Raw genomic sequence first — 26678 nt, 5'->3', positions numbered from 1 at the left:
ACTGAAATAGTTCTAAGGTACTCCTTATTTCCTATCCTCTCTATTTTCATTAGTTTCTGCTGTTCATCTGTCTGCCCTATGACTCAAATGAGTCCCAATTTCCTCTAGAATTAAAGTCCGTTCTTACAACGTATCAAGTTTCTGAAAAAAGTGCTGCAGTCCCTTCTGTTTTACTGTCCTACCCCTCCCCACTATCCTACTCATAAAAATATGATCTCTAGCTAAATTAATCTACTCATTGTTTTCTGAGCAATCCATGTATTCATCTGTGTACTCCCTCCCACAACATAATCCCAACAGTAGAGTCTCTGCCTCATGAAACTCACCCTTCTGACTTACACCATGCAATATTATGCAATATTAACCATGACACTTTCCTGACTATCCTAGCTATAAGTCATCGAAATCACATAATTTAGAGCTGGAAGGGTCCTAAAAATTCCTCACCCAGTGATTCTAAACCAACAGTTACTACACTTCTAAAGAGGTATGGTATACCTAAAGGTGGACCCTCATAACATTAACAGGAACTCATTCTTTGTCAGTTTTTTTTTTTTTTTAATTTATTTATTTGACAGAGACAGAGAACACAAGCCGGGCAAGCGGCAGGCGGAGAGGAAGAAGCAGGTTTTTCACTGAGCAGGGAGCCCGATGCGAGGCTCGATCCCAGGACCCTGGGATCATGATCTGAGCCGAAGGCAGATGCTTAACCAACTGAGCCACCCAGGCACCCCTCTTCTTCAGTTCATCTGTATGCAAAAAAGTATGCCAGGATTCTCTTTTTGACTCTAAGTACAGGATTTGGATTCTGCTTCTCCTCTTTCTGACTACATTTAAGTGTTTTCATTTTTTCTTTTTTTTTTAATTTTAATTTTAATTCTTATTTATTTTTTATTTTTTTAATTGTACTAAATTTTATTAATTTTCTTGTATTTTATAATTATCACAATTAAGGTTAAGAACAAATCTTTAAACTACACATATAGACAGTGTAGACAGTGCACTATTGTCCAATAATGGTGGCCACCAGCTATGTGTTGTTATTAAATATAATTAAAATTAAAAATTCAATTCCTCGGGGCGCCTGGCTGGCTCAGTGGGTTAAAGCCTCTGCCTTCGGCTCAGGTCATGATCCCAGGGTCCTGGGATCGAGCCCCGCATTGGGCTCTTTGCTCAGCAGGGAGCCTGCTTCCTCCTCTCTCTCTGCCTACGTGTGATCTTTGTCTGTCAAATAAATAAATAACAAAAAAAAAAAAAAAATCACTTCCTCATGAGCCACATTTCAAGGGCTCAACAATATGTGACTAGTGGCTGCCAAACTGGGTAGTGTGGATGTTATTACTTTGGTTTAGTTAAAAAAATGTTTTAGAAGTCAGGAAGTTTTTATTGTATTTTGGTTATTTTACTTTATTTCATTTTTTTTCAGATACCTCCTTCAACATAGAACAATACTTTGATCTCTAACTCAAAGCTATTCTGTCAGCACCCCCATGTTCCAAATCTCTCCTGTTTTTTCTCCCCCACCTTTTTTAAAAATTGTGATATATTTGACATATATTAGTTTCATGTGTATAACAAAATTATTTGGTATTTGATACACTGCAAAATGATCACAAGTCTAGTTACATTCATCACCACAATTAATTACAAAAATTTTATTTTTTGTGATTAGAACTTTTAAGATCTACTCTCTTAGCAGTTTTCAAATACACAATACGGTTGTTGTTTTTTTAAAGAATTTTATTGATTTATTTGAGACCGAGAGAGAGAGCAAGCACAAGCATGGGGAGAGGCAGAGGAAGAGAGAAAGGGAGAAGGAGACTCCCTGCTGAGCAGGGAGCCTGATGTGGGGCTAGATCCCAGGACCCCCAATCATGGCTTGAGCTGAAGGCAGTGGCTTAACTGACCGGGCCACCCAAGTGCCCATCACAATATGGTATTATTAACTATAACTGCTATGGGGCATGATATATCCTCATGACATTTATTTTTTAACTACAAGTTTTATATCTTCTGATCACCTTAACCCATTTTTAAAATCACAAAGATTATACTGGACAGTGTTTGGTGGAAGAATGACCCCAGACTGCCCATATTAAACCCAGGACTAACTGATGCTGCTTTTGAAGCATATCCTGTTTCTTAGTCCTCAAGAATTGTCATGGGGCCTGCACCTGTGAGCTAAGGGGTAACAAAATCTGAGCTTTGAGACTCATGAACTCTTAAAGTGATCAAGTGGAATGGGGCCCATGTTTTTCCTACAAACCTTAAAAATGATATTCCTTGAACTGTATTCCAAACCAGCAGCAGTCATGTGGATGGACAGAGAACAAGGAAGTCCTAACATTTCCTTTCCTCACCAAGAAAAGGATCTGAGACCATGTTTACCCCACTCTAATAGCAAGTCCCTAAAGAAGGAGAGCCAATGTCAGATTAATATTTCCTCTGGTGCCGGGCGCCTGGGTGGCTCAGTGGGTTAAGCCGCTGCCTTCAGCTCAGGTCATGATCTCAGGGTCCTGGGATCGAGTCCCGCGTCGGGCTCTCTGCTCAGCAGGGAGCCTGCTTCCCTCTCTCTCTCTCTCTCTCTGCCTGCCTCTCTCTCTCTGCCTGCCTCTCTATCTACTTGTGATCTCTCTCTGTCAAATAAATAAAATCTTAAAAAAAAAATAGAAAAAAAAAAGAAAAAAGAAAAAAATATTTCCTCTGGTGCCACTATGAGAGCCATTTTGGATATTGAAGGTATCTAAATATGATAAAAGTCAAGAATTCTAAAACCTGTAAAGAGAATGGAAATCTGGGACGCCTGGGTGGCTCAGTCGGTTAAGCGGCTGCCTTCAGCTCAGGTCCCAGTGTCCTGGGATCGAGTCCCACATCGAGCTCCCTGTTTGGCAGGAGCCTCCTTCTCACTCAGCCTCTGCCTGCCATTCTGCCTTCTTGTGCTCTCTCTCTCTCTAAGACAAATAAATAAATAAAATCTTAATAAAAAAGGGGGGGGGATGGAAATCTAACTACCCTAATCAGTTCCACAGAAACAGACTCTCTGGAAAGCGGGTGTAGGATACAACACTTAGAAAAAAGGCGAGTCTTACATCACTGCCATGGGCACGTGCCATCTCAGTGCCTCAGTACAGGTTATAATGACACAGATTATGACTTCTGCTGCTTGTTGGATGGACTTGGCATTAAATCGTAATGCATACACCAAGCCCTACTGAGCTGGCTTGATTGCTGCACTCCTTGAGTGCTCTTTGTTCTTAAACCATCTCTAAGGAATTGGTGGTTTCCTCCCTGTAGTCAGGATTACCTCTTCCGTTATTATCGCCAGGGTCTCTCTACCCTGAAATAGACTCACCTACAATGCTTGATTTTCTTTTTTTATTTGACAACTTGTTCTAATTTCTACTGCAGTCCACTCTTTTATATTTGTATATCCATCCAAATCCTGTTTCCAAACTCCAATGCTGTCATCACTGAATGAAATCCTGTTCCATACGGACTTTATATCAAAAACAAGTGTTAAGATTTAAACTGATCCCTAGACTCTTTGATATCCTTCCTCCATATTACGATTTCTCAGAATTTACAGCTTCTAGAATTATGACCCTAACAGTATGTACCTGCATTTGGGCTAAGACCATTCCTTACCCCCATTTTGGCCCAATATGGCCAAATGGCCTGTAAGCTTCATGCTCAGCTCAGCCCAAGTTATAATACTTCCGTCCGCTAATACAAATTCTACACCTTTCCCAAAGACCATATGAAGGCTTCCTTTCTACGTGAAACCTTCTTTAACTGCACACAATCTTTGTATATTTCCTGCTTATCTGACCTCTTATAAACCTGCATTTAGTTCCACATATTAATATGTATGCTAATGATTCCCCCCAATTTCTTGAAGGCAGTGGCTCAGTTATTCATTTATTGAGGCATCCAACTTTTGTAAAAATACATTAAAGTCGCTCTCCCAGATAATAAAAGTACAACGGGTAAACAGGTTTCTATTCCAAATCTTAAGGACCCCACCATTTGCAGAAGAGTACAGAGTAAGAAGGCAAAATACACTTGATTGACTAATTCAGGTGATAACTATGGGAAGGAAGGAACTCTTTAATTATTTATAACTCTGAAGCCTAGTAAAAGGCTCTGAATGGTAAAGAGGTGGTACTTAAAATTGCATTTTCAAGAAAGAACAAATTAAACTTCAGCATGATCAGAGGCATAAGGATCAGCCAGGTTGTTCTAGAGGTGGGTGGGTACAGAGGCAGAGCCTAGAATGAAAGAGAAGCAGATAATGATCGTATAGAGAAAGATGGCTTTGCTGCATGAGAAAGCAAGTAGAGCCAGCAGAGGAAGAAGAAAAAAGTAGTATGCAGAATCAAAATGATTATGAAAAGAAGAAACTTTACTGATATATAAACACAGACAACCATGAAAACATTCATCGCCCTTCACTTTGGGAGGAGGAGTTTGGTGATGCAACAGTGGACAGGGCTCACCAGAAGTTGCGGGGGCGGTGAGGACTATAGAGAAATTAATACAACCAACAGGGATGACTCAACATTCTTTTAAAGCAAAACAAACATACACACAAAGGCAACCTAAGAAGCTTTTAATACTCTTCTATTTTAAAGTATGCAAGGAAAGAATCCATTTAGAAATGGAGAATTCCTTAATTTTTTACCTTTTTGTAGATGAGTCCAATTACGGCTGTCTTAATTTTTGCTGAAGTGAGCATGTTAAAACGTTGGTATTGCTGAAGGACCAAGGTTTGCAAAAAGACTACAACAAAAAGTGCCAAAGCATAACCATAGCCACTCCATCCAAAATCTGGGTGATTTTCACAGAAAATGATCATTTGCCTGGATGTCATACAGAAATTGAGAAAGGGGAAGAAAAGTTAAACATCTGAGGTAGTTAAATGCTTATGGGAGTTAAGTGTTGTCCAAATGTTACACACACTCACATGTTTACCTGCTCTTTTTCTCTTCTTGCCAAGTTGGCCTCTTCTCTCCCCTCTTTATTTTTAATCCAAGTATTATATAATAAAGTAAACAGAATCAACAGTTACTTTCAGAGGCTTTTGAGTATGAGGTTAATCTCTAGTTTTCTTATGGTAATCTCACCAATGAACTGTTCTGGCCTAATTTCATCATACAAATTGAGACACAAAGACCGTTAAAGCTTTTTTTTATCATTATCATGAATTATTATTAAAGATAGGGAAACATGACAATTAGAATGTTAAGTAGTGAATCTCTCAGAATGGCACACAGTTTTTTCAAAGGCCTGAATTTTATCTCACGTCTTATTACTTTTGTCCATATCCAGTTTCCCTCTACTCTATCATCCCACATTTCCTAAATTTGGTGACAGCATGGTCACGATGATCACGGTCAGTGCTGGGGTACAGTGGAGTACAGTGGGGATGGTTCTAATCATAGCTCTCTTGGTTGCTTATTGTTCTTCAACTGTGAACACTGGTTACAACTCCAAACGCCTCATATCATAGTTAATGACTTTATATAGATGCTCTCAACTTTTAAAAACTGTATCTGTGTGACTAATAATACAAATTTTAAAAGCCTGCATGTACTCTACGTCATGGTGCAAACAAATTGGATATATTCTCTCAGATACTACAGATTAATATGTCTTTTTTTTTTTAATTTATTTGACAGAGAGAGAGAGATCACAGGTAGGCAGAGAGAGAGGAGGAAGCAGGCTCCCCGCCGAGCAGAGAGCCCGATGTGGAGCTTGATCCCAGAACCCTGGGATCATGAACTGAGCCGAAGGCAGAGGCTTAACCCACTGAGCCCCCCAGGTGCCCCAATATGTCATTTTTTTTGCAGCCTCAATTCTTGGTTGACTTAAGTAGTTTCTGTTATTTTATAAGTAAAATGTATAATAATGTTTTAGAAATATATATATACACATATATATATTTTACTCTGAGTTCTGGAAATGCAGAAATGTACTTATTATTGTAAATAGCCATTTTGAATTAATTTAAGGTTATAACCAGAAGAAAGCCACATGTGATTAGGTAGAGTACACCTAAATTTTTTTAAGAACATTGACTTAAAAACTCATTCTTTGTGTGAGTTTACATTTTTAAAGTTTATATTTTTAAAAAATAAAAAGTTAATGTCTACGCCTTAATCAGTTTTTTTTGCAGTTTGGACAACTTATGGGTAAAAAAATTAAAAGCAATTTGTGCTTCCTGAATTGCTTTATAAACCAAGAACTTCAAAAGATTAACTTTATTGGAATTGTACTCTGTAATCAAATATATACTAGTGTTTCTAAAGTTACTATTAAAACCTCTAGTCACTGAAAATTATTTAGAGCACTGTGTATTAAATTATACCACAGCCCACCTAGATGAAATAACAGGAAGTTCTGTATTTCTGAGTGGATTTCTATCAGATGCCATCCACTGGAACACCAAATTATTTTTACAAGAGTAACTTACTGGGGCGCCTGGGTGGCTCAGTGGGTTAAAGCTTCTGTCTTTGGCTCAGGTCATGATCCCAGAATCCTGGGATCAAGCCCCGCATCTGGCTCTCTGCTCACCGGGGAGCCTGCTTCCTCCAATCTCTCTCTGCCTGCCTCTCTGCCTACTTGTGATCTCTGTCTGTCAAATAAATAAATAAAAATCTTAAAAAAAAAAAAGTAACTTACTAAATGTCTTTTTGGTCTATGAATTAAATTTCCTGAAAGAGGTGCATTATTCTTCTTATTGTGGGTGTATTTACCAATTAGACTTTTTTCCTTTCTCATAAAATCAAACTAAATGACTATCAACAGGACCATAGTGGTTCTACACATATAAATCAGGAAGTATTAAAAATAATCAATGATCAAGACACAGTGAATACCATAAAACCAAATTCATCAGATATGAATACTCACTGGTTTGACTAATATTACAATAAAATTCACAGAAAGGGGGAAAAAGAGTAAGCATAACCATCAACAAGAAACATTTCTTCTAAGAGTAAGTTAATGAAGTATTATTTTTACATACTTTTTAAAGATTTATGGGGCTCCTGAGTGGCTCAGTGGGTTAAAGCCTCTGCCTTCGGCTCAGGTCATGATCCCAGGGTCCTGGGATTAAGCCCCACACGGGGCTCTCTGCTCAGTGGGGAGCCTGCTTCCCCTCCTCTCTCTGCCTGCCTCTGTGTCTACTTGTGATCTCTGTCTGTCAAATAAATAAATAAATAAAATCTTTAAAGATTTATTTTTATTTATTTATTTGACAGAAATCACAAATAGGCAGAGAGGTGGGTGGGGGAGGGGTGGGTGAAGCAGGCTCCCTGCTGAGCAGAGAGCCTGATGTGGGGCTTGATCCCAGGACCTGAGATCATGACCTGAGACGAAGGCAGAGGCTCAACCCACTGAGCTACCCAGGCGCCCCTATTTTTATATGTGATTTACACATGTGAGTCATGATAACATGACAATCTATCCTCATACTTAAAGATAGTAGTCTCTAATAATTTCCCTTGCCAAAAGAAAAAAATCTATGTCTCAAAATTAGCTTATAAAATTAGCTCCCCCAGGCTTAGATTATGATCATATAAACTCATAAAATTATTTTTTCTGTTTCAAGTTTTTATTTAAATCCTAGTTAGTTAACATATAGTTAAACCTATAAAAATCTTGCTGATCATTTATTCCTCAATGTGAAAATATTAAAGCTATTCAGCTACTCTAGAATGAGAATCTCTTGAAAACGTGTGACTTTAGATAAGCCCATTTATTCAGTATACAATTCAGGAAAAGTATATGAGTTCTACGTGCCAAGCTCTGTGCTAGGCAGTAAGGACACAGAAATTAAGTACCACAGAATCCTTTGCCAGGAGGAGGCAGGGAGAAAGATAACATCAACCAACTCATTTCAATGCAATACTGACGTAACTGTTTTGCAAGTATGGTCAAGCTAGTGTGTTATAAAAGTGTGTCACAAAATAACATTCTTTTACCCATAGACAAGGATCTAGTGATTATTTAGTATCCCGTAGACTGCAAATATTTGGAGAAAATAGAGACACTGAATTGCCATGAACTATGCTATTTTAGATAACAGTCGCCACAGGGAGATTCTAGAATGAATTTTTTGAGCAGCAGTCACTGAAAACCAGGAATCAGCGCATGACTAAAAATGGCCAGGAATCTCTTGCTACTCCTCCCACTGAGAAGTCAAACCTAACTATTCTAAGTCTCCTCTCCTTCCATCTGGGCTGATGCAGGGGCCTGCTTGACCAAAATAATGTGGCACAAGTGACATCCTGGGGTTTCCAAGGCTAGGTCATAAAAAGACTAGTCGGAGCCTCTTGGCATGTTCAGTCAGAAAAAAAATCTAGCTGCTATGTAAGGATTTCAACTGCTCTGAGACTTCTGTGCTCAAGCTAACCATTTGAAGAGGCTTGGAGAGAGAGAGACAGACAAGACAGAGTTGGAGATCTGGCCACTTTTAGCCCTCTTAGCCCAGGCATCAGTATACATGCTAAGAAGCCATCTTGGGCATTCCAGCACCAGCACACATAATAAAGAACCAAGACAACCCCGCTGAGAGCAAAACCAAGGCCCCCAACATATATCTCTATTTGAGCTTCTACAGCTATCGGTAGCTGAGTTAATCAGCTAAGGCCCCTGTCATGGTGGATCAAAGAAAAGCCATCCCTCTCTGAAGTTCAGATCCATAAGATCATGTCTTATTTCTGTAGCTTAATGGTTATCACGTTTGCCTCACAGACATTGGTGAACGTAATAAAATGATCATTGTTTTATGCCACTAAATTTTGACAATCTTAATACTACAGCAATAGATCACCAGAAGAGAGCAGGGGAGGAAGATGCTGGTCAATACATTTCTGAGAGACAGATTTCCGGCCACAGATGACAGAATTCTACGGCAAGTCCTTAAAAATAGCTGTAATATACAAAAGTGAGTGGCAGAGACAGGGGAAGAAGAGGTATGTTACTTTTTCTGGTGGGGGCTTTAATCCAGGAGACATTTGGTTTATATCTCCATAGACAAGGGGGCCAAACAGACCTTGGGGTGAAAACTGAAAGGAGCAATTTTCTGACAACAAAGAAACACCTTCTTGCCTTAGATTCCCTGACACCACATTCCTTTGGTTCTCCTCTCTTTGCACTAAACACTCCTTCTCACTGTCCTTTGATGGATATCCCCATCTTCACTAACTCCACACATTGGAATAGCTGATGTCTTTACTTCTCCTTATCTGTGCTAAGGGGGTCTCATCGACAAAAGCGGTTCGACCTACCCAGTATAATTTGGAACAATTCCCCAATTTGTTACTCCAGCCAATATTTTTCCTAACTCCAAGCTTATGTAGATAATTCCTCAATCTTTCTGGATCGGCTAGATGGCTGTCAGGGATCCCCAAGGCCACTCCCTAGTTAAATGACTCATTAGAAGGACTTACAACAGTCAGCATCTAGTCATACTAATGACTATGATTATTACATTAAAGGATATTAAAAAAAAATCAAAAGCGAAGAGAAAAGGTACATGGGTCCTAGAGAAAACAGACACAAGATTCCCAAAGTCCTTTCTCAGTAGAGTCACACAAAACACACTTAATTATCCCAGCAACTAGTTGTGGTAGCATAGATGAAGTATTGTCTACCGGATAAGCTCATTAGAGATTCAGCATCCAAGACACCCTCTCCCTAATATATGCCAAAATTCCAAACTTCTAGAAGGAAAGTGGGTATTCAGAATGAACTATATTGATTGTTGAGTAGTTTGGACAAATTGAGCCACTCTAAACAGTTCTGGCAGTAGGACCTCTCCTATATGCAAGTTCTAGTTACCAGCCAAAAGTCACCCCTAGAAGCCGCCCAAAGGACAGCAGTCAGGCCTTCCAAAGGACAGCAGTCTGTCAGTTCATTCCTTCTTGCAAAATGGCTAATATGTTTTCAGATTTAGCACGTCTAGGACAGCCCACTTCCTACTCTACTCTTTCCTGAGCTTCTACATCTCAGTAAATGGTGCCTCATTTACCTTGTGACTTCAAAAAAACCTCTGAAGGCATCCTTGATTCCTCTCCTCTCTCAACCTACAGTCAATCCATTAGTGTGCTATGTTGACTCTACGTTTAAAAGAGCCAGAATCTGTATTTTCTAGAGTTGGATACAAACACAAATAAATATACATCAAGCTGTGACTGGCTCTTTCTTTTAGTTAGCATATTACTGCTTTTGAGAATTGTACTTCAAAAACTGTACAGACATTTTATTCCCATTCTGCATCAAATTTTATATCAGTTTTTTATAAAGAACAAATATTACATTTAAAAAATCATTCTGATAATATTGAAATTAGACAAGTTGAATTTTCAGGAAGAATATACTGAAACGATGGCAGAAAATAAATATATCCGATTTCTATCTCTAAGAACTGTAGGAAAGCAGAGCAGCTGTACTATATCTCTCTTCACTGCCAGATGCCTGTGTGATTTTCCACTAACAATTCTAACATAAATACGGCTAAAAGAATTATCTTCTAATATAAATAAATGTAGACCATAACATCAGACTGCATGCCATATGTTATTTTTTAAATAAAAGGAATATATGGATTCTGTAAACTTGGTGCTTGACATTTCTATGAATTTCTTTCTTACTCTTGAGGAGCCTTGAAATTAATGACCAACTCCTACACATAAAGGTTAAATGCTTATGAAAGGGTTTGCTGGGCATCTCATGATGGCACTTATGATATTTTAAATCTAATTCTAATAAAACTTGGTGAAATTACAAAAAAAAAAAAAAAAAAGAGCCAGAATCTGGCCACTTGTTATCACCTTCATTGCCACAACCTAGTTGAGGCCCCATTGACCTTCACCTGGACTATCTCAGTCTTCCAACTGGTGACACTTCTACTTTTGCTCCTCTTTACATTATTTTCCACACAGCAGCAGAGTGGTCCTTATCAAAGTTAAGTGTAATCATCCCAAACCCCATTCAGAATCTTCCAAAGTTTTCTCTTCTACAACAGGATAAAAGTCAATATCCCCACCATATTCCATAAGGCCCTTTAAAACCTTTTTCATGCCCAGACCTTCCTAACCTCAATCTATCACATTTCTTCCCAGCGACTTTCACTCACCTCCTGTGGGTCTTCAAAGACACCAAGCGTGCACCTGCCTAGTGGTTTTTGCCCTTCCTGTTCTTCCTATTTGCAGTGGAGATGGTCTTGGCTTCTTCCCTAACTTCTTTTAGGACTTTTCTCAAATGTCACCCTATCAACAATGTCTTCCCTAATCTCCTTAAATTAAACAGCACTTCCATCTCTCCCCAGAGTGGCATTTCCTACCCGCTCCCTTTTTGTACTTTTTTTTTCCTTAGCACTGACTATTTCTTAATATCATGTATATTTATTCATCTGTTTACTATTTATCTCATCCCTAAAGGTCATCAGAGCAGGGACTCTTTGATTTTTGTCCACCTCAGGGTCTATCAAGAAGAGGGGTATGTAGTAGGTGCTCAATAAATACTGGATAAATACATTTCTGGATATTATCTAGATTTTAAGGAACTAAGGATTAATTCTGTTTTCATGAATTAAACAGTTCTTAAAATAGTTCCACAGGTTTCTTACAGTGTAAGTACCTAATTAAATAGTTCTCCCACAACTTGGGAATGTATTCAACATTAAAATATTATCATATAACTCGAAGGGGGTGAGGATAAGAAAAAACTAAAAGTTATCCATAAACTATCACCCAGATACACCTACCATAAATTTTTTGGTATATGTCCTTCCAGTATTTTTTCTCTGAATATATAAATATGTATATATGCTTATAATATTTTACATGCTGACTTACAGCTTTCTATTTTGGCTTGTTAGGATATTCTGAACACTTTTCCATTTCTTGAAATATTATTTTAATGGCATTATGTCTAATGACTAAAGAGGATATACCATAAAAAATTATCACAGATTAATTAAAAAAAACTTATGTTTCTGTCATATAAAAGATAGGGCAGGGGCGCCTGGGTAGCTCAGTGGGTTAAACTGCTGCCTTCGGCTCAGGTCATTATCTCAGGGTCCTGGAATCGAGTCCCACATCGGGCTCTCTGCTCAGCAGGGAGACTGCTTCCCCCTCTCTCTCTGTCTTCCTCTCTGCCTACTTGTGATCTCTGTCTGTCAAATAAATAAATAAAATCTTTAAAAAAAAAAAAAAAAAGATAGGGCAATGTCTTCTTGAGGAAGGTCCCACAGAGTCAAGGTCCCAATCTCATTGTCTGGCTGTAAATCCTTGCATATAGATACTAAAGAAATATCAAGGAAATTCTTCTAATAGTGTGTCTCTCTCTATGTATATGTGTGTGTATATAAATCCATACGCATTTACATTTATTTATATATTATTACCCTGGCTGATAAAGTTCAACTCCCGAAAGGTCACAGCTAAGGAAAATAGTGAGAGTATGTACATTTCATTTTCTAAATATATATTCAAGACAGGCTTCCCAGGTTTTAGTAATAATTCCTGCATTTTCTATCTATGTGAACTTAAGCAAATTACTTAAACCTCTGTTTCTACATCATGATAATGAGTGTAACAATATTTCCTGTCTCATAGGATTGTTGTAAAGACTGAATAGGTTAACTAATACAAAGATTTTAGAACAGTACTTAGTATATGGTTGACTTCAGTAAATATTGACTGTATTACCATCATTCACATTTGCATTATAGCAAAACTAACAGAATGTCCATATCCTAAATAAAATTTGCAATAAGGGCCTTCCCTACTCTTTTTTAGCATAACTTTTAGAGTGGAACACTTGCTTATAATTTACCTGTGGGGAGATTAAAAAAAAAAAAAAAGAAATACACAAACAAACAAAAAACAAAACCCAAGACTACAACTTACTTCATTATGAGCGGGCTTGTGAAGGACAAAATATCAGCAAACACTTTGAATACAGCAACTTGAATCAGGACAAACTTAAAGGTGTTCCACAATGCATAGACCAGAGATGGTTTCCTGGCATGTGTTTCTTTAGGAAAGGATGCCTACATAATGAAAGAGAGTAAGAAGCAATGAGAAAACTGGACAGAGCTAATAGAAGTAAAAAATGAAATATATATACAAACGAACCATAAAACTAGTAATATGCTCTAAGGATAATAAGGTAAGAAGAATGGGATAAATTCAGTTAAATGTGAAAATATGATCTATATCATTGGTATGGTATGTCTTCAGATCACTGATATTATTTACACCACGTGGTATAAATGGGCAAGAAAAACAGTCCTTTTTTTTACTTTTTTCAATGTTGAAACTTTTATTAATGTAATTAATATAAATATAGTGTTATCTTCAAATTATATTTTCTTTTTGAGAATTCTGAAAAGGACATGTATGTGTGTACGTCTGACACTAGGTAAATAGGGAGTAGCTAACCCGTCCTTGCCCCATTAACTTTGATCTTGGTCACCATACCTGGACCAACAGATTTGAAGCCACAGGGAGATACAGAAACCATCTTTTCCACAACAGTTGAGCAAAAGATACTGGTGAAGAGCCAAAGATAACACATCAACACACTGTTCCTGGTATTAAAGGGAGGGGTTGCTGAATAATTTGTTGAGAGAAATTAGTTGCAATAACCAACTCTGCTTATGAAAATGGGTTGTCACTTCACATGTTTTAGGGACTTTCTAAATTAATAATAATAATAGCTCATGTTTGGAAAAAGGTTTTTCTAGTTTTAGGTACTTAGGATTTAATAATTAATTACCTTTACTTCTTGCTTCTGAGTCCTTAAAACTTCCTTCCTCCATTGTTTTTCAAAGATGGGACACACAATATAGGAAGAATCACTTTCATGTAGCTCACAAAGGTCCTCTCTTTCCAAAGGTTTCTTATAGCCTAAAACAATTACTCTACAAATGAAAAGAGTAAGGTAAACAATTCAGCAAAACTAATAATCGAGTTAAAAATAAGTTTTGCATGCATTTATCTTATTCTTGGATGTATAAATTATTTTTTTAAAACCAGGATGCAATGACTAGATTGTATTGTGGAAAGTCATACACATACCCTGCAGTTCACTAATGTGCAGTAATCATTTGTAGCTTTCAGAATAATTACCTGGACTTCCAATTATTCAGTGAAACACTAACTTCATTTACTCATCTCATATTGGAGGCACCTATTTTACCTTCCTTACTGAAATTTAAATAACTAACTTTCACAGTAAGGTGTTCACTTCAAAACCCCAGCTCCTCTGTCTTGTATCAGAGGAGAAATGGACCCAACTTCTGCATCTGCAACTCCTCCTAGTCCACTGGGACATTATATTCCCTTGTGCACTTGACTTTCCAAATTGTCCAACCAGGTGTGGAATACCTGGCTCTGTCCCATAAACTTCAGCCTTGGCCATATTACCTTTGACCAATAGAGTATGAGCCAGGGTGAACAGTGCTGTTTCTTAAGGTGCCTTAAGAAGCATGGCAAGTTACTGCTGGCCTCAGTACCTCCACTCCCCCCCATTCAGTGAGCTTACCCCAGGGGACACTGAATAATTATGCAAGAACAATGGATCTAAATCAAGACTGTCCCAGGCAAACTATGAGGCATGGTCTAATTACACCACAAATATGGTTGTGGCAGACAGTAAGTTATACTTACCTTACAGCCTTCCTTCCGTCCCATCATCATCTGACACCTATTCAGTTGGAAATCATTTGAACTCAGGGTAGGTCCTTATCCCTGCCATAGAGTCATAACGTATGACTGGTCTAATGTAGTCCTGGTAATCTCAGTACTTTTGGCTTGGCATTAATAATTTAACTCACTTATGGTTAAGGATACTGAAACAAAAGTCTACTGAGGAGAACTTTCTTTTTCAAAAAGAGGCACAAAACTTCAAGAGGAGAAAATGTTTGCCTTCTTTTTCCTTTCCCTTCCTCTTTCCTGCCTGCCCTGGAGGCACAATGCTCTGACAGAAATCATCTCTGCCATCCTGGGTGAAAAGCCAAATAAAAAGGTAGGGAGGTGGAAAGAGAGAAAAACTCTGGGCCCTTTACAACATAGTTCATTAGCTGGTTCCTAGCGTTCTGCCCAATAACAAGAAAATATAAATACCTATTTGTTTCAGCTTTATTTTCGGTTTATTATTTGGCTACTCTGTTGCCTGACATGTTCCTTGTTTTTTTTTTTTTTTTCCTTTTCAAATTTTTATTTAAATTCTAGTTAGTTAACATGTAGTGTAAAATCGGTTTCAGGAGAAGCATTTAATGATTCATCACTTACACATAACACTCGGTGTTCATCATAACAAGCGACCTCCTCAACACTCACCTCCCTCCATCAACCCTTGGTTTGTTCTCTGTCAAGATTTTCTTATGGTTTGGTCTCTCTCTCATTTTTTTTTTCCTTCCCATATGTTAATCTGTTTTGTTTCTTAAATTCTACACATAAGTGAAATCATATGGTCTTGTATTTGTTTTTTTCTGACTGACTTATTTCATTTAGAGAGGATGCAGAGAAAGGGGAACCCTCTTACACTGTTGGTGGGAATGCCAACTGGTGCAGCCACTCTGGAAAACAGTATGGAGGTTCTTCAAAAAGTTGAAAATAGAGCTATCCCAGAAACTGCACTACTAGGTATTTACCCAAAGGATACTAAAGCCAGACAAGTTCCTAAGTGATAGAGTTCAGATATGCTCAGTTTATGAGCCTGGTGACACGACTTGCTCAGGAAGAAATTAAACCCATGTTTAAACCCAGGCCTTCTGACTCAATAGTTTCTGTTCTTTCCATTATGAAGTACATTATTAGTCCAAGAGACCATAACAAAGTATTATACTACTCCAAATTGGGACGGCTTTCACTGTCATTATTACTGAACCATCTCTATCGATTGACCCTGAAATGGATTTAAAACCTACAGTAACCAGAGTCTGCACTGGATTCAATTTCACTTTTATTATACTACATAATCCCATATTACAATTCATATTTAACAAAAAGGTTTAAATGTAGTAAGAAAGGAGCTTCAGTAATCATGTTTCTGTTGGCTCAAATACCCTGGACATTTTCCTGCAATGCACTTTCAAAAACATATTAAGCAATAAACTACTTTTATGTCATATTAAGTCTTTCTATCCCATTCCACAAAATAAATATTCATTTTCAAAATAAGATTGCATTGATTTTCACAAAAGCATTTTTAATAATGTTTACTGCCTCAGCATTTTGAGTTAGAACAGTGCAAAACTCAGCGGTTTTGGTTCACGGGGCTAAGTGACCCCTGGCTTTCACGCTGAGTCTCCAAATAATGCAGCATCGGAAAGTGACACTTGGACTGAATTGATTGTGATGCACGTGGTTCAGTTGTTTAACTACCTTGACTTCCCTTTTCCCAGGTGTGTGCTCCTTTCTCCTCTCTCGGCTCTCTTTTGGTACATTTAAATAATCTCATCACCCTGGTTCGTCTTTCTATCACACAGAAGCATCCAGGAAAAGAGGAAGGAGTGTGTCTTTACAAATGGTGAGGCAGCTTTTTGGGAAGAAATGAGGACCAACAGCTGACCCTCCCAATAAGGGGACTGTAGCATGCGTAAACTATACATAAACTGTGGACCTGATTCATAAGCATGTATCTTGTATTTTTTTATACTGATACTTCTTTTCAAAGGTCATTCAGTTAAATTAATTTGATCCTCGCAGCTCTCTAAAGCAGGCGGAGCTGTATTAATTTCCCATTATTACAGGCCGTTAAACACCAGGAACTCCAGGGACTGGTTAGGTTTTTAAATGTGAAATAAACCAGTGCTTTCAATTCTGTGATCTTAGAGAGAATTTTGAGCATGTTCAACATAAACGAGTGTGAGTAAGCATCTCACATCCATCACAGTTAACATCCAACTGATGTTAAGAGCAGTAAACCAGTAGCAGTTTGCTAGGAAGATGAGATGAAATGTAAATTTTGTAGATGGGTAATACTGGAAAACTTGGAAAATAAAGATATATATGTAGTTGTATTATCAATTTCATTACCATTAATCATTTTTTTAAAACAAAGGAGTGACTGTGTTATGGGAAAAGGCAAAGGTCAGTCTGTCCAAAACTTGTAAGATAGGACAAAGTCAGGTAATAGGTAATATATAAATTTTATTAATATGTGAGGAAAGGGAGGACAAACTGAATAGTGTATCCTTGGTTAAAATAGTGATTCAACTGTGACCTATAAAAACTTTAACTAGATTTTTCCATGTATGTCAAGGGGATTGCTCTATGACAATGATTATTATACACTGATGACAGATTATATTTGCTAATAAAGGCTTCATAATTATTTGATCATCAAAACTATCCAGACAGCTCCTGCCTCAGGAATTAAGGTCCTTAAGCATATAATTTCCTAATTATTTGTATCATCTGAGCACATTTTAGTTGAATTATTCATATAATTACAAGAGCTTGAATTTGGCCTAGGAAATAATTTCTGACTTCATTCTGTAACTCAAAGAACAGATCTGAAAACACAATCAACCACTGTCTTCAAAGAGGCATTCTCTTAAACAATAGCTATATTTTAGCTTCAATTGTTTAATTACCAGATAAGAAACTAAATTAGATTCATGCCAAGGACAGTTCCAGATAGCACCATGCTATAAAAATATTTCCTATCTTGTTCTGAGATGTTAAATTAAACAGAAAATAAATGTGATATTCAACAATTACAGCTTATTGGTTTATCTGATTGATCTAAGATATGGACTTCAAGACACTGAGGTGTTATATCTTAAAATCTGCTAAGCCTTATCTTGCTTATTAATTTAATTTCAGCTTGTATTTTAGTCCTCCTAAAATGGTGTTTGTAGTAATTAAGATAAATGCATATAGTCTTTATAGTTTGATAAAGTTTTAAAAGTACATTCCCTTAAAGTTAATTTTATTTGCATTATTTAAATTCCATGATATCCTGTGACTTAAAAATTATAGTCTAAAATTTTTAAAGCCAGAACAGACATCACTCTTCCTTTCAACATGAATGAAATATAATGCAGGTTTGGAAAATGTATTTATACATGTACAAATTTGAAAAATCAAAACCATTGACTGTAAATAGCTCACATTTACATAATTCCCACATAACCATGCTTTTTTCTAGTGTGTAACTTAATGTAGTGTATTGATATAAAACTCTTGCCATCCTCTTTAAGTGACTCCTAGATTTGTTTTAACTTGGAATTCTTATATTTCAACCCAATTATTTGCTTCTGCCCAATTATTTGCTCACCAAATATATCAGTTTTCTACTTAAACTGCTTTCATAACAATCACCAACAAACTTTATTTACATTACCAAATTCAATGAAGAATACTCAGTTCTTTTTAAAATCTACCCCTTTTCAGTATTCGGTGCTACGGACCACCTTATTTTCCTGTTTTGACAGTTTCCTTAGCTTTCAAACATACTCTTTCCTCGGTGTGTCTCTTACACTCTGAATGCCTTTCCTTAGCTTCCTCTGTAATTACCCTCCTTCCGCCATTTGAATACTGAGGATTCTCAATGTTCTTTTTGCTCATCCCATTCAGCAGTCCCTCTCTTTCTGGATGACCTCATTCACACTCACGGCTTCAACTACTGACATACAGTCAATGACCCCCAAACCCATATCTGTAGATCAAAAGTCGATATATCCAAACACCTATTAGGTATTTTTCATGAGGATGAGTCAGACATCTCCAGCTGAAGCTTCTCCAAACTGAACATACTGTTCTTCCACCACACCTGAATCAGGCAGTTATCTGGGCCAGAAACCAATGTTTTTCCCAGTTCTTCAATATCCTGATCTAATCAGCTCAATCTGTTCATGCGCTTTTGAATCTGGTCTTTTGAACCTGGTCGTTCCTCTGACCCTAAGCCTAAATTTACAGCATAATTGAAGAACCTCCTAACCACCCTCTGTTTCCGTTCTCACCTGGTACACACCATCCCCACACACCTGCAAAGGGGATTTTCTGAGGTGTGAACATGAATTACAGGACACTCTGCTTGATCTCTTGCCCCATCGACACACCGTAGTGCAGGAGGGTGGGTCCATGCTTGTCTCTCTGGTTTGCATATGGTCTTTGCTCAACTTGGAATACCACTTGGCTCACTCTCACACATTGTTACATGCTGGGTTCAGGCATTAATTTCTTGTAAAACATTCCCTAACTGTGCAAATGTGGTTAGACGGCATTCCTGAAAACTGTGTTTCTCTATTTATATTGCCTTTCGCTTTTTTGGGTAACTGACAACATACTTTTTAATCTTTCTAAATCTACTATGAATTCCTAGAATATAAGAACTAGGGCACCTAGCTCTGCATTTTTAAAGGTTTGCATAATGCACGGCATCCAGCCCACAATCAACATTTTCTTTTTTTTTTTTTTTTAAGCATTCATCTACTCTTGAGAACATATTTGTAGATCATATTGGGTAATTTTGTTTCTACCAACTGTAAAGCAAGGGGCATAAAGTTAAGATAATAAATCTGGTTTCACGTATCATTACCTTTCTGTTATGGGGGAAAGAAATACATCTCTAAAGAAAGCTTCTGAGTTTATAAAATTGGAAACTCAATTCTTCTCTTTTACTATGATTTAATTCTGTGTTAAGCCCTCATCACACATTATAGATGAATTGTTCCGTGAGGCAAACCACAATATATGTCTTATAAAAATGACTGTGTATGTGTTTTAATAGCAGTGTGTGTGTGTGTGTGTATGTATATGTGTATATATATACATATATATGTATATATATATGGCAGCATTCCTAGTAAAGAGTAGACTATCAAAGTGAAAAGAAAAGCATGAAACATGGACTCAAAAACTGACTTCCAGCACCAAGTTGGTGTATTTCTTCTTGGGTATCAATGGACAAGTTAATTCCTCTTCCTAAGCTTCAATTTTCAATTTTCTCATATATAAATGCCTATCTCATAAGACTTGGAGGAGAATTAAGTGAAATTATACATACATATATACTGGATTTAAAAAAAAAAAATCAAATTTCTGGGGCGCCTGAGTGGCCCAGTCAGTTAAGCACCTGCCTCTTGGTGTTGGCTCAGGTCATGATCTCAGGGTCGTGAGACATAACCTCCCCATGAGCTCCCCACTCAGCATGAAGTTTGCTTGAGATTCTCTGCCTATCCCTCTCCTTCTGCCCCTCTCCCTGCTTGCTCATGTGCTCTCTCTCTTTCTTTTTCTCTCTCAAATAAATAAATAGAATCTTTAAAAAAAATTAGATTTCTCTCTTTCCATAGTGCTAACAGGGTTATAGGTATTATACAGGGACAGACATATTGCAGGAGTATTAGCAATCTTATCTGTGGAACTACTTAGTATATTATTATCTATTATTTATCTGTAATAAAATAAGAAAAAAAGTCTTGACAAAGTCATTTTTCAAAAATATTCACGCTTAGATTAGGGGAATAACATTGAGATGTCATTTTCCTTGGAATCTTCCTCAGGATGGTATGCTACAAATAAATAGTAAAATTCCTACCTGCTAAACCAGGAATATGTCATCCTGCTGAAGAATGAAGCACTTTTCTCTGGGTTGCATTTCTAAAAAGAAAAATATAACAAGTAGTGCAGGAAATATATGCCTTTATTTTAAATTTGAAGTATCTTTGTCAACAGGTGGAAAGTAAACATGAAATGATTTCAACTACCAACAGTTGCAGGTATGTTGATATTATAATCCTTAAGGAATAAAATTATTAGAATGGTGGTTGGACTAGAAGCATTTTAAGTTTCTCCCAACATTATCATTATGACTCTGTTTATATAACAAGAAACCATGTAGAAAAAAAAAACCATTTCTGAAATTTCTACTTCTCATTCTCTCTCTCTCTTTATATATATATACATATATAATTTGAATTTCTATGACTGGTATATATGTATGTTTATGTATATGTATATATACATAATTTAGCATCTACATATAAGCTAAATTTAAAACATTTTAATCACTAAATTAAAGATAAGTTTTGTCTCATTTTCTAAAAATATAAAAATAAGATATAGGCATTTGGTTTACTTCTGTGTGCTTAATTACATATTTTAGTATAAAGGTATAAATAAATAAATGTTTATCTATCACAATTACATATTATTTTGGGAGTTTGTAACATTACCATAAAATTCTTTCTGTTCACCTGGTGAGTTCAAAGAAAAGAAGGGATTAAAAAGAAGGCCTCAAAAGTAATCATTTTATATTTTTAGAGTCAGAACCAATGCCTGTATTTTAAAAAGTGAGACTGATCACTACAGTAAAGTTTATTATTAGAAACTGTCCCATATTTGACAATTTTAGCACCAATCCTCTCTAATCCAGTTCTAATTTCATAAAGTATTAACTATGTTTTGAAAAATTCTTGTCCTAGAAGGAATGTGTACAACAAAATTCCATGCCATACAGCAAAATGTCCTGAGAAGAGAGGAGAAAGCATTATTCACTCCATACCTGTTTCCTGAGTTACAGCAAATGATATACTATAAATCATTTACTCAATTGCTATCTGTCTTTGCATTACTGTTGCAAAGAGTAAATGCAATGACAGATGTAAAATCATCATCACTCCGGGGCCCCAAACAACCGCTCACACATGAGAACTATAATGTCATCATCACTACTGTTACCAAACATATTATTTGGAATATATATTATTATTTGGAATAAGTGCACACAATATGTGCACTTATTGTGGAAAATGTTTTGAAAGTTCTTGAATTAACCCACAAGTCACATTTTCTTTCACAGGGAGTTGCCAATTTGATAATTTACCACCAATGCAAAGATCTGATTCACCCCCAAAACGTGTGTATTTCTCTGGCAGATTGCAAATGGCTACAAATCCTTAGCAGGTTTTACCATCAAGAGGTAAACTCTATTCTCTACCCTCCGGAACAATTTTGATCATGAAAATGCCACAAGAGTGACAGCTCCAATTCCAAGCCTCGAGAAGCTGGCTGTGCTCAGAACCCTGAGTGTCACCATGTGTCTGAGCCCAAGTTGGCCTGCTAGAGGATGAGAGACCCCACAAAAGAGACCTGAGGTGCTCACCTGACAATCTGTCATCCTGGCTTGTAAAGAGCCAGACACATGAGTCAATTAGTCCTAGACGATCCTGTCACCAGCCAGCTTTCCAGCGGACTATGGTGCCTAAATGAGTTCAGCAGAGATCAGCCAAGCTGACCCAAACCAGGTCGTGACCCAACTGATCCAAAGACTCAGGAGCTAAGTTAAAAAAGTGGTTGTTTTCAGCACCATGTCTAGCAGAGCTACTAGAGAGGGTTATTTTAACAGACCCAAACCTCAGTATTTGACTTAACATTCCCTCTAGGCCCCTTTTCCCATGTGAAAGCATCTCATAGGCCCTTTGAGTCCTTTGGTAAAGAGCCTCCTTAGATGTGGGTCAGGCATCTTATACTGAATTTACCACAATAAGTTTCAAATTTATCTCCCAGAAAAAAAGTACAGTGGACAGATAAAATATCTGGTGAAGGGAATAAGCCTTATCAAGCACCAAGAATATACAAATGACTTTTCAATAAATACTGAATTCTTAGCATGGGTCTCACTGAGTTCATTACTGTTATATTGCTACAGAGTAACTTCTATGTAGAAAAGCAAGACAGGACAATTCTAAGGGTATCTTTCAGTGTACTAATGTACTCCCATCTTCTCCATTAAATATTTCTCAATCCTTCTAACTCACTATTTTCACTGTGACAGCACTTCTGGTCTGCAGACCTAACTGACCTCAAATGTTTCCCATTTCCCTTGTTGCCCTGAACCCACTACAGGCCTCTGTTTTCTAAGCCCTTTTCTTTTCTGTTGTACTTATTTACCACTGAGTGTATAGCAGGAATGCCATTAACACACCTTAACATTGCTGACTTAAGGGCGATTTTCATTTGAATGGATGTCCTGTTATTTCTGGGTTTTGACAGAGAACGAGGAGCAGGAATTTTTAGCCATGAGATCACAGCATAGCCAGGGTCCAGGATTAGTGAAGTGTTTTGCTTTCAGTCTTCCTTGGGTTCAACCTTGAGATGTAGTCCCATGACGAAATGATTTGTGTGACTACTGCATTTAATAATAGCTCATAACCCCTAACTTCAGGAGCTTCCTTTGTAGGCACTGGAACAGTGTTCTGGGATTGGTGGAGGAAGTTAGGGGAAGTGGAGGGACTGCCTCATGGAGAAGGGAAAACATCCAGAAATCAAAAATTTATGTTTCTTAATCACTTATTATGTGCCAGATTCTGTATGAAGTATATTACCTCATTAAATACAACATGTCTTTGTGGGGTAACCGGGTGGCTTAGTGGGTGAAGCACTGCCTTTGGCTCAGGTCCTGGGATCAAGCCTCATCAGGCTCCCAGCTCAGTGGGGAGCCTGCTTCTCCCTCTGCCTCTACCCCCCCCAGCTCATGCCTGTTCCCTCTCTCTCTCTTTCAAATAAATAAAGTCTTTTAAAAAATACATATAACATTTATTTGTGGTGAAACTATTTTTGTCAACCCCATTTTACAGGAGAGGAAACCAAAGGCCCATAGTTTAAGAAACTTAAGGAAGTTTAAGAGACTGGATCTAATGCAGGTAGCCCATTCCATCTCCAGTCATAATTCCACACTCTCAACTCTGTTACAGGCTGCTGCTACTTAGAGATACCTTTCCTCCTGTCCACATCCTTCTACTTCACTTCTGGCTAATTCTCACTTGTACTTTAATCCTATTTAAGATCCATTGCCTTTGGAAAGGGAAAACAAAGATTTATTGCTTTTGGTAATTCATTTCCTCCAATCCCAGTCTTCAAGGCTTATATTCTTGTTCTGGGTTACCATAACAATCTCAACATATTCCTCAAGGAGGATTTAAAGGGGCTCTTCAGAGCTGTCTTTACTGAATTTACCCTCAGTCTCTCCTGACTATGGAATCTTTTGCTGACAGGCGCTTCTCTCTTGCTAGACTTAGCTCTTCTGGAAAAGAGAAAACTATTATTTGATTTATCTTTATATTTTGTTTTAGCCTAGAGCCTAGCTCATAATAAACATATTTTGCAGGGGAATGAATGAATGGCCGCCCACCAAGTGTTTATTAGTATTCTAATCATAGGTCACTGTGCCAGGGCTAGAAACTATCAGAAAGTCATGTTCTTAGCTTATAAGTAGGTGGGATTTCTGTCTGAGATCTATTATGTCAAAACACAAGGTCTCAGCAATGAAAGGTAATCATATAAGGTCTTCCATAGGCTTTGAAGCCATCAACTCTTTTTTTTTTTTTTTTTTAATTTGGCAACACAGAGATACCAAAAAGAAAATGCAATTAAAACTAGTCTTTTCGGGGCGCCTGGGTGGCTCAGTGGGCTAAAGCCTCTGCCTTCAGCTCGGGTCATGATCTCAAGGTCTTGGGACCGAGCCCTGCATCGGCCTCTCTGCTCGGCGGGGAGCCTTTTTCTCCCTCTCTGTCTCTGCCTGCCTCTCTGCCTACTTGTGATCTCTGTCTGTCAAATAAATAAATAAATAAAATCTTTAAAAAATAAAATAAAACTAGTATTTTCAATCCTGTCTAAATGGATTCCTGGTCCACAAAGCTAGCCCGGCTGAATTAACAGTCAAGGATATAAATGATGTTGAAATCCTACAGGAAGAACTGACTGCAATTTTGGGTGAGAGATTTGTTTGAGTTTTATAATTTTCCACCCTACAAGTTTGTGATTCACTGCCTTTGGCCACCTCTGTAGTTGTACCAATAACGTTAAACCCGTTTCTCCGCTTAAGCCTGCCATCTCTCCTGTAAAGTTAAAAAAAAAAAAAAAAAAAAAAAGAAAGAAAGAAAAGAAAAGAAAGAGAGGAAGAAAGAGAGTGTGAGAGAGAGAAAGAAAGAAAGAGGGAAGGAAATAAAGAAAAAAAGGAATACTGTCCTGGTGGAGCTCTTTCACATTTTCAAAGGATTTATTCGGCATCTATATTTTATAGACTTTACATATAATTTGCTTTACTTTTAAAGACATTTAAAAGACTTTTAAAGACATTTATAGTTTCATTTTATATGTACTTAGAATTATGCTGTCATATTTATTTGACACTTGGAGTCACTAACAAGAACCAGGATTAAAGCAAGCTCCCCTGAACCTGATATATATATATATATATATATATATATATATATATATATATAATTTTTTTTTTTTTTTCTTTCTAGAATTACAGAGCTATTTGTGAGAGGGGCTATTTCTAAGGCTTTGTCTTGTGGTGAAAAGCAAAGCAAGTGGAATTTTGGGTAGGGAAAGTGCTCTAACACACCGCTGCAGGGTTCCTAGCCCAGTACGACTGTCCTAGCATGTGACTTCCACTGCGGAAGAAGCACGTGTCGTCACGAGGGCAGAGCAAGGCACAGTTAAGTGCCCGCAGTTTGTGGACTGCCTCGTCTAGTCTCCCAACACCCCTCAGTGAACACCTGTCAGTTATCGGTGTTACTGATCTCGCATCTCCCCTGCGGTCCCGGCGGGTTCTGCCACTGCTCGTGCAGCGCCATCCCAATGTCTCCGCCTTCGGTGACGCCAGGTCCATTCATGCTCTTCTCACGTGGTCGTTTCTGGTGACGGGACAGTTATTCCCCCCTTCAAAGATGCCCCTTTCTCCTCCCGCCGCCACCTTGATGGAGATCTGGACGGCTCCGATTTCACATGGTCCTGGGGACCGGCGTCAGCTCTCACGACTGCGCGCGCGCGTCCGTCTGTCTCTGTGGGCGACGACTGCTGCAAAAACGCGGCTCGAAACCACGCGCGCCCCGGCCCGCGTCCGAGCAGGCCGCCTCCCTCTCCCCACCCGCAGCGGCGAAGAGCGCCCGCCTCTCCCTCCAGGACCAATGAGCATTACCTGCGCCTCGGGCCCCGCGGGGACCCGCTCGTAGCCGCTGCTGGCGCCCCACCTCCGCGGGCTGGAAAACATGGTGCGCCGGCGCCCGGCGAGGGGAGGCGAAGGGAGGTACCGAGGCGGGGGTCCGTCGCCGCGGCGCCTCGAAGTGGGGAGGACGCTTGCACTCGGCCAGACCTAGTTGGCAGTCGCCCCGCCCCGAGCCGGCCCTTCCGGCGGGCGCGCCCAGGGCTAGGCGGGGGGCGGGGGCGGAGCTGGGGGAGGGTTAGGGGGTTAGGGTTCGGGCAGAGAGGGGATGCGGGGAAGCGGAGGAATGTGCAGAGGTGGGACCTTCCGTAGAGTACGAAGATCTTTGCCTCTGGGGCAGTTTGCACTTGACTCCGTAGTTATCCACGCCTCGATTTGCAGAACTGCGCTGTTAGGAAAATGTTTCTTTACGATCGAAGCACAAAGCGCATGTCTCCCTGATGTTTGTAAACCGCGTATTACAGCTGTCCCGAACCAAAAACTGTTAAGGACAACAGGTGGCAGTAGAACTTTATGGAGCAAATTTTATTGCAATGACTTTACAGTTAGAAACAAATGAAATACTTTCCTTAATATTAGCAAGCCATAACAGCATATGAAATCTAAATTTTACTCTTCAAATTAATTATAAAGCAACATAATAAATGAAAAACTAAGCAATAACTAGAATCAGCAAAAGGCTAAATGAGAAACATGACACA

The 26678-nt window shown here is 38.3% G+C and overlaps 1 protein-coding gene across 2 annotated transcripts in view; it reads right to left on the bottom strand.

Moving 5' to 3' along the window:
- Window positions 1-26155, bottom strand: part of LOC123940327 (multidrug resistance-associated protein 1-like) — a 91415-nt gene extending 65260 nt beyond the window's left edge. For both annotated transcript variants that reach the window (XM_046003023.1, XM_046003024.1), the window contains exons 1-5: window positions 25954-26155; window positions 20566-20627; window positions 13792-13936; window positions 12921-13063; window positions 4682-4859 (exon numbers count right to left, since the gene is read on the bottom strand). In XM_046003023.1, coding sequence (XP_045858979.1) covers window positions 4682-4859; window positions 12921-13063; window positions 13792-13936; window positions 20566-20627; window positions 25954-26025 — 600 coding nt within the window. In that variant the 5' untranslated portion in view covers window positions 26026-26155. The remainder of the gene's footprint in view (window positions 1-4681; window positions 4860-12920; window positions 13064-13791; window positions 13937-20565; window positions 20628-25953) is intronic.
- Window positions 26156-26678: the final 523 nt, after the last annotated feature.

This window comes from Meles meles, chromosome 4 (assembly GCF_922984935.1).
Source record: "Meles meles chromosome 4, mMelMel3.1 paternal haplotype, whole genome shotgun sequence".
Classification (NCBI taxonomy): Eukaryota; Metazoa; Chordata; class Mammalia; order Carnivora; family Mustelidae; genus Meles; species Meles meles.
The sequence above is the reverse complement of the archived record's forward strand: the minus strand, read 5'-3'. Positions and strand labels throughout refer to the sequence as shown.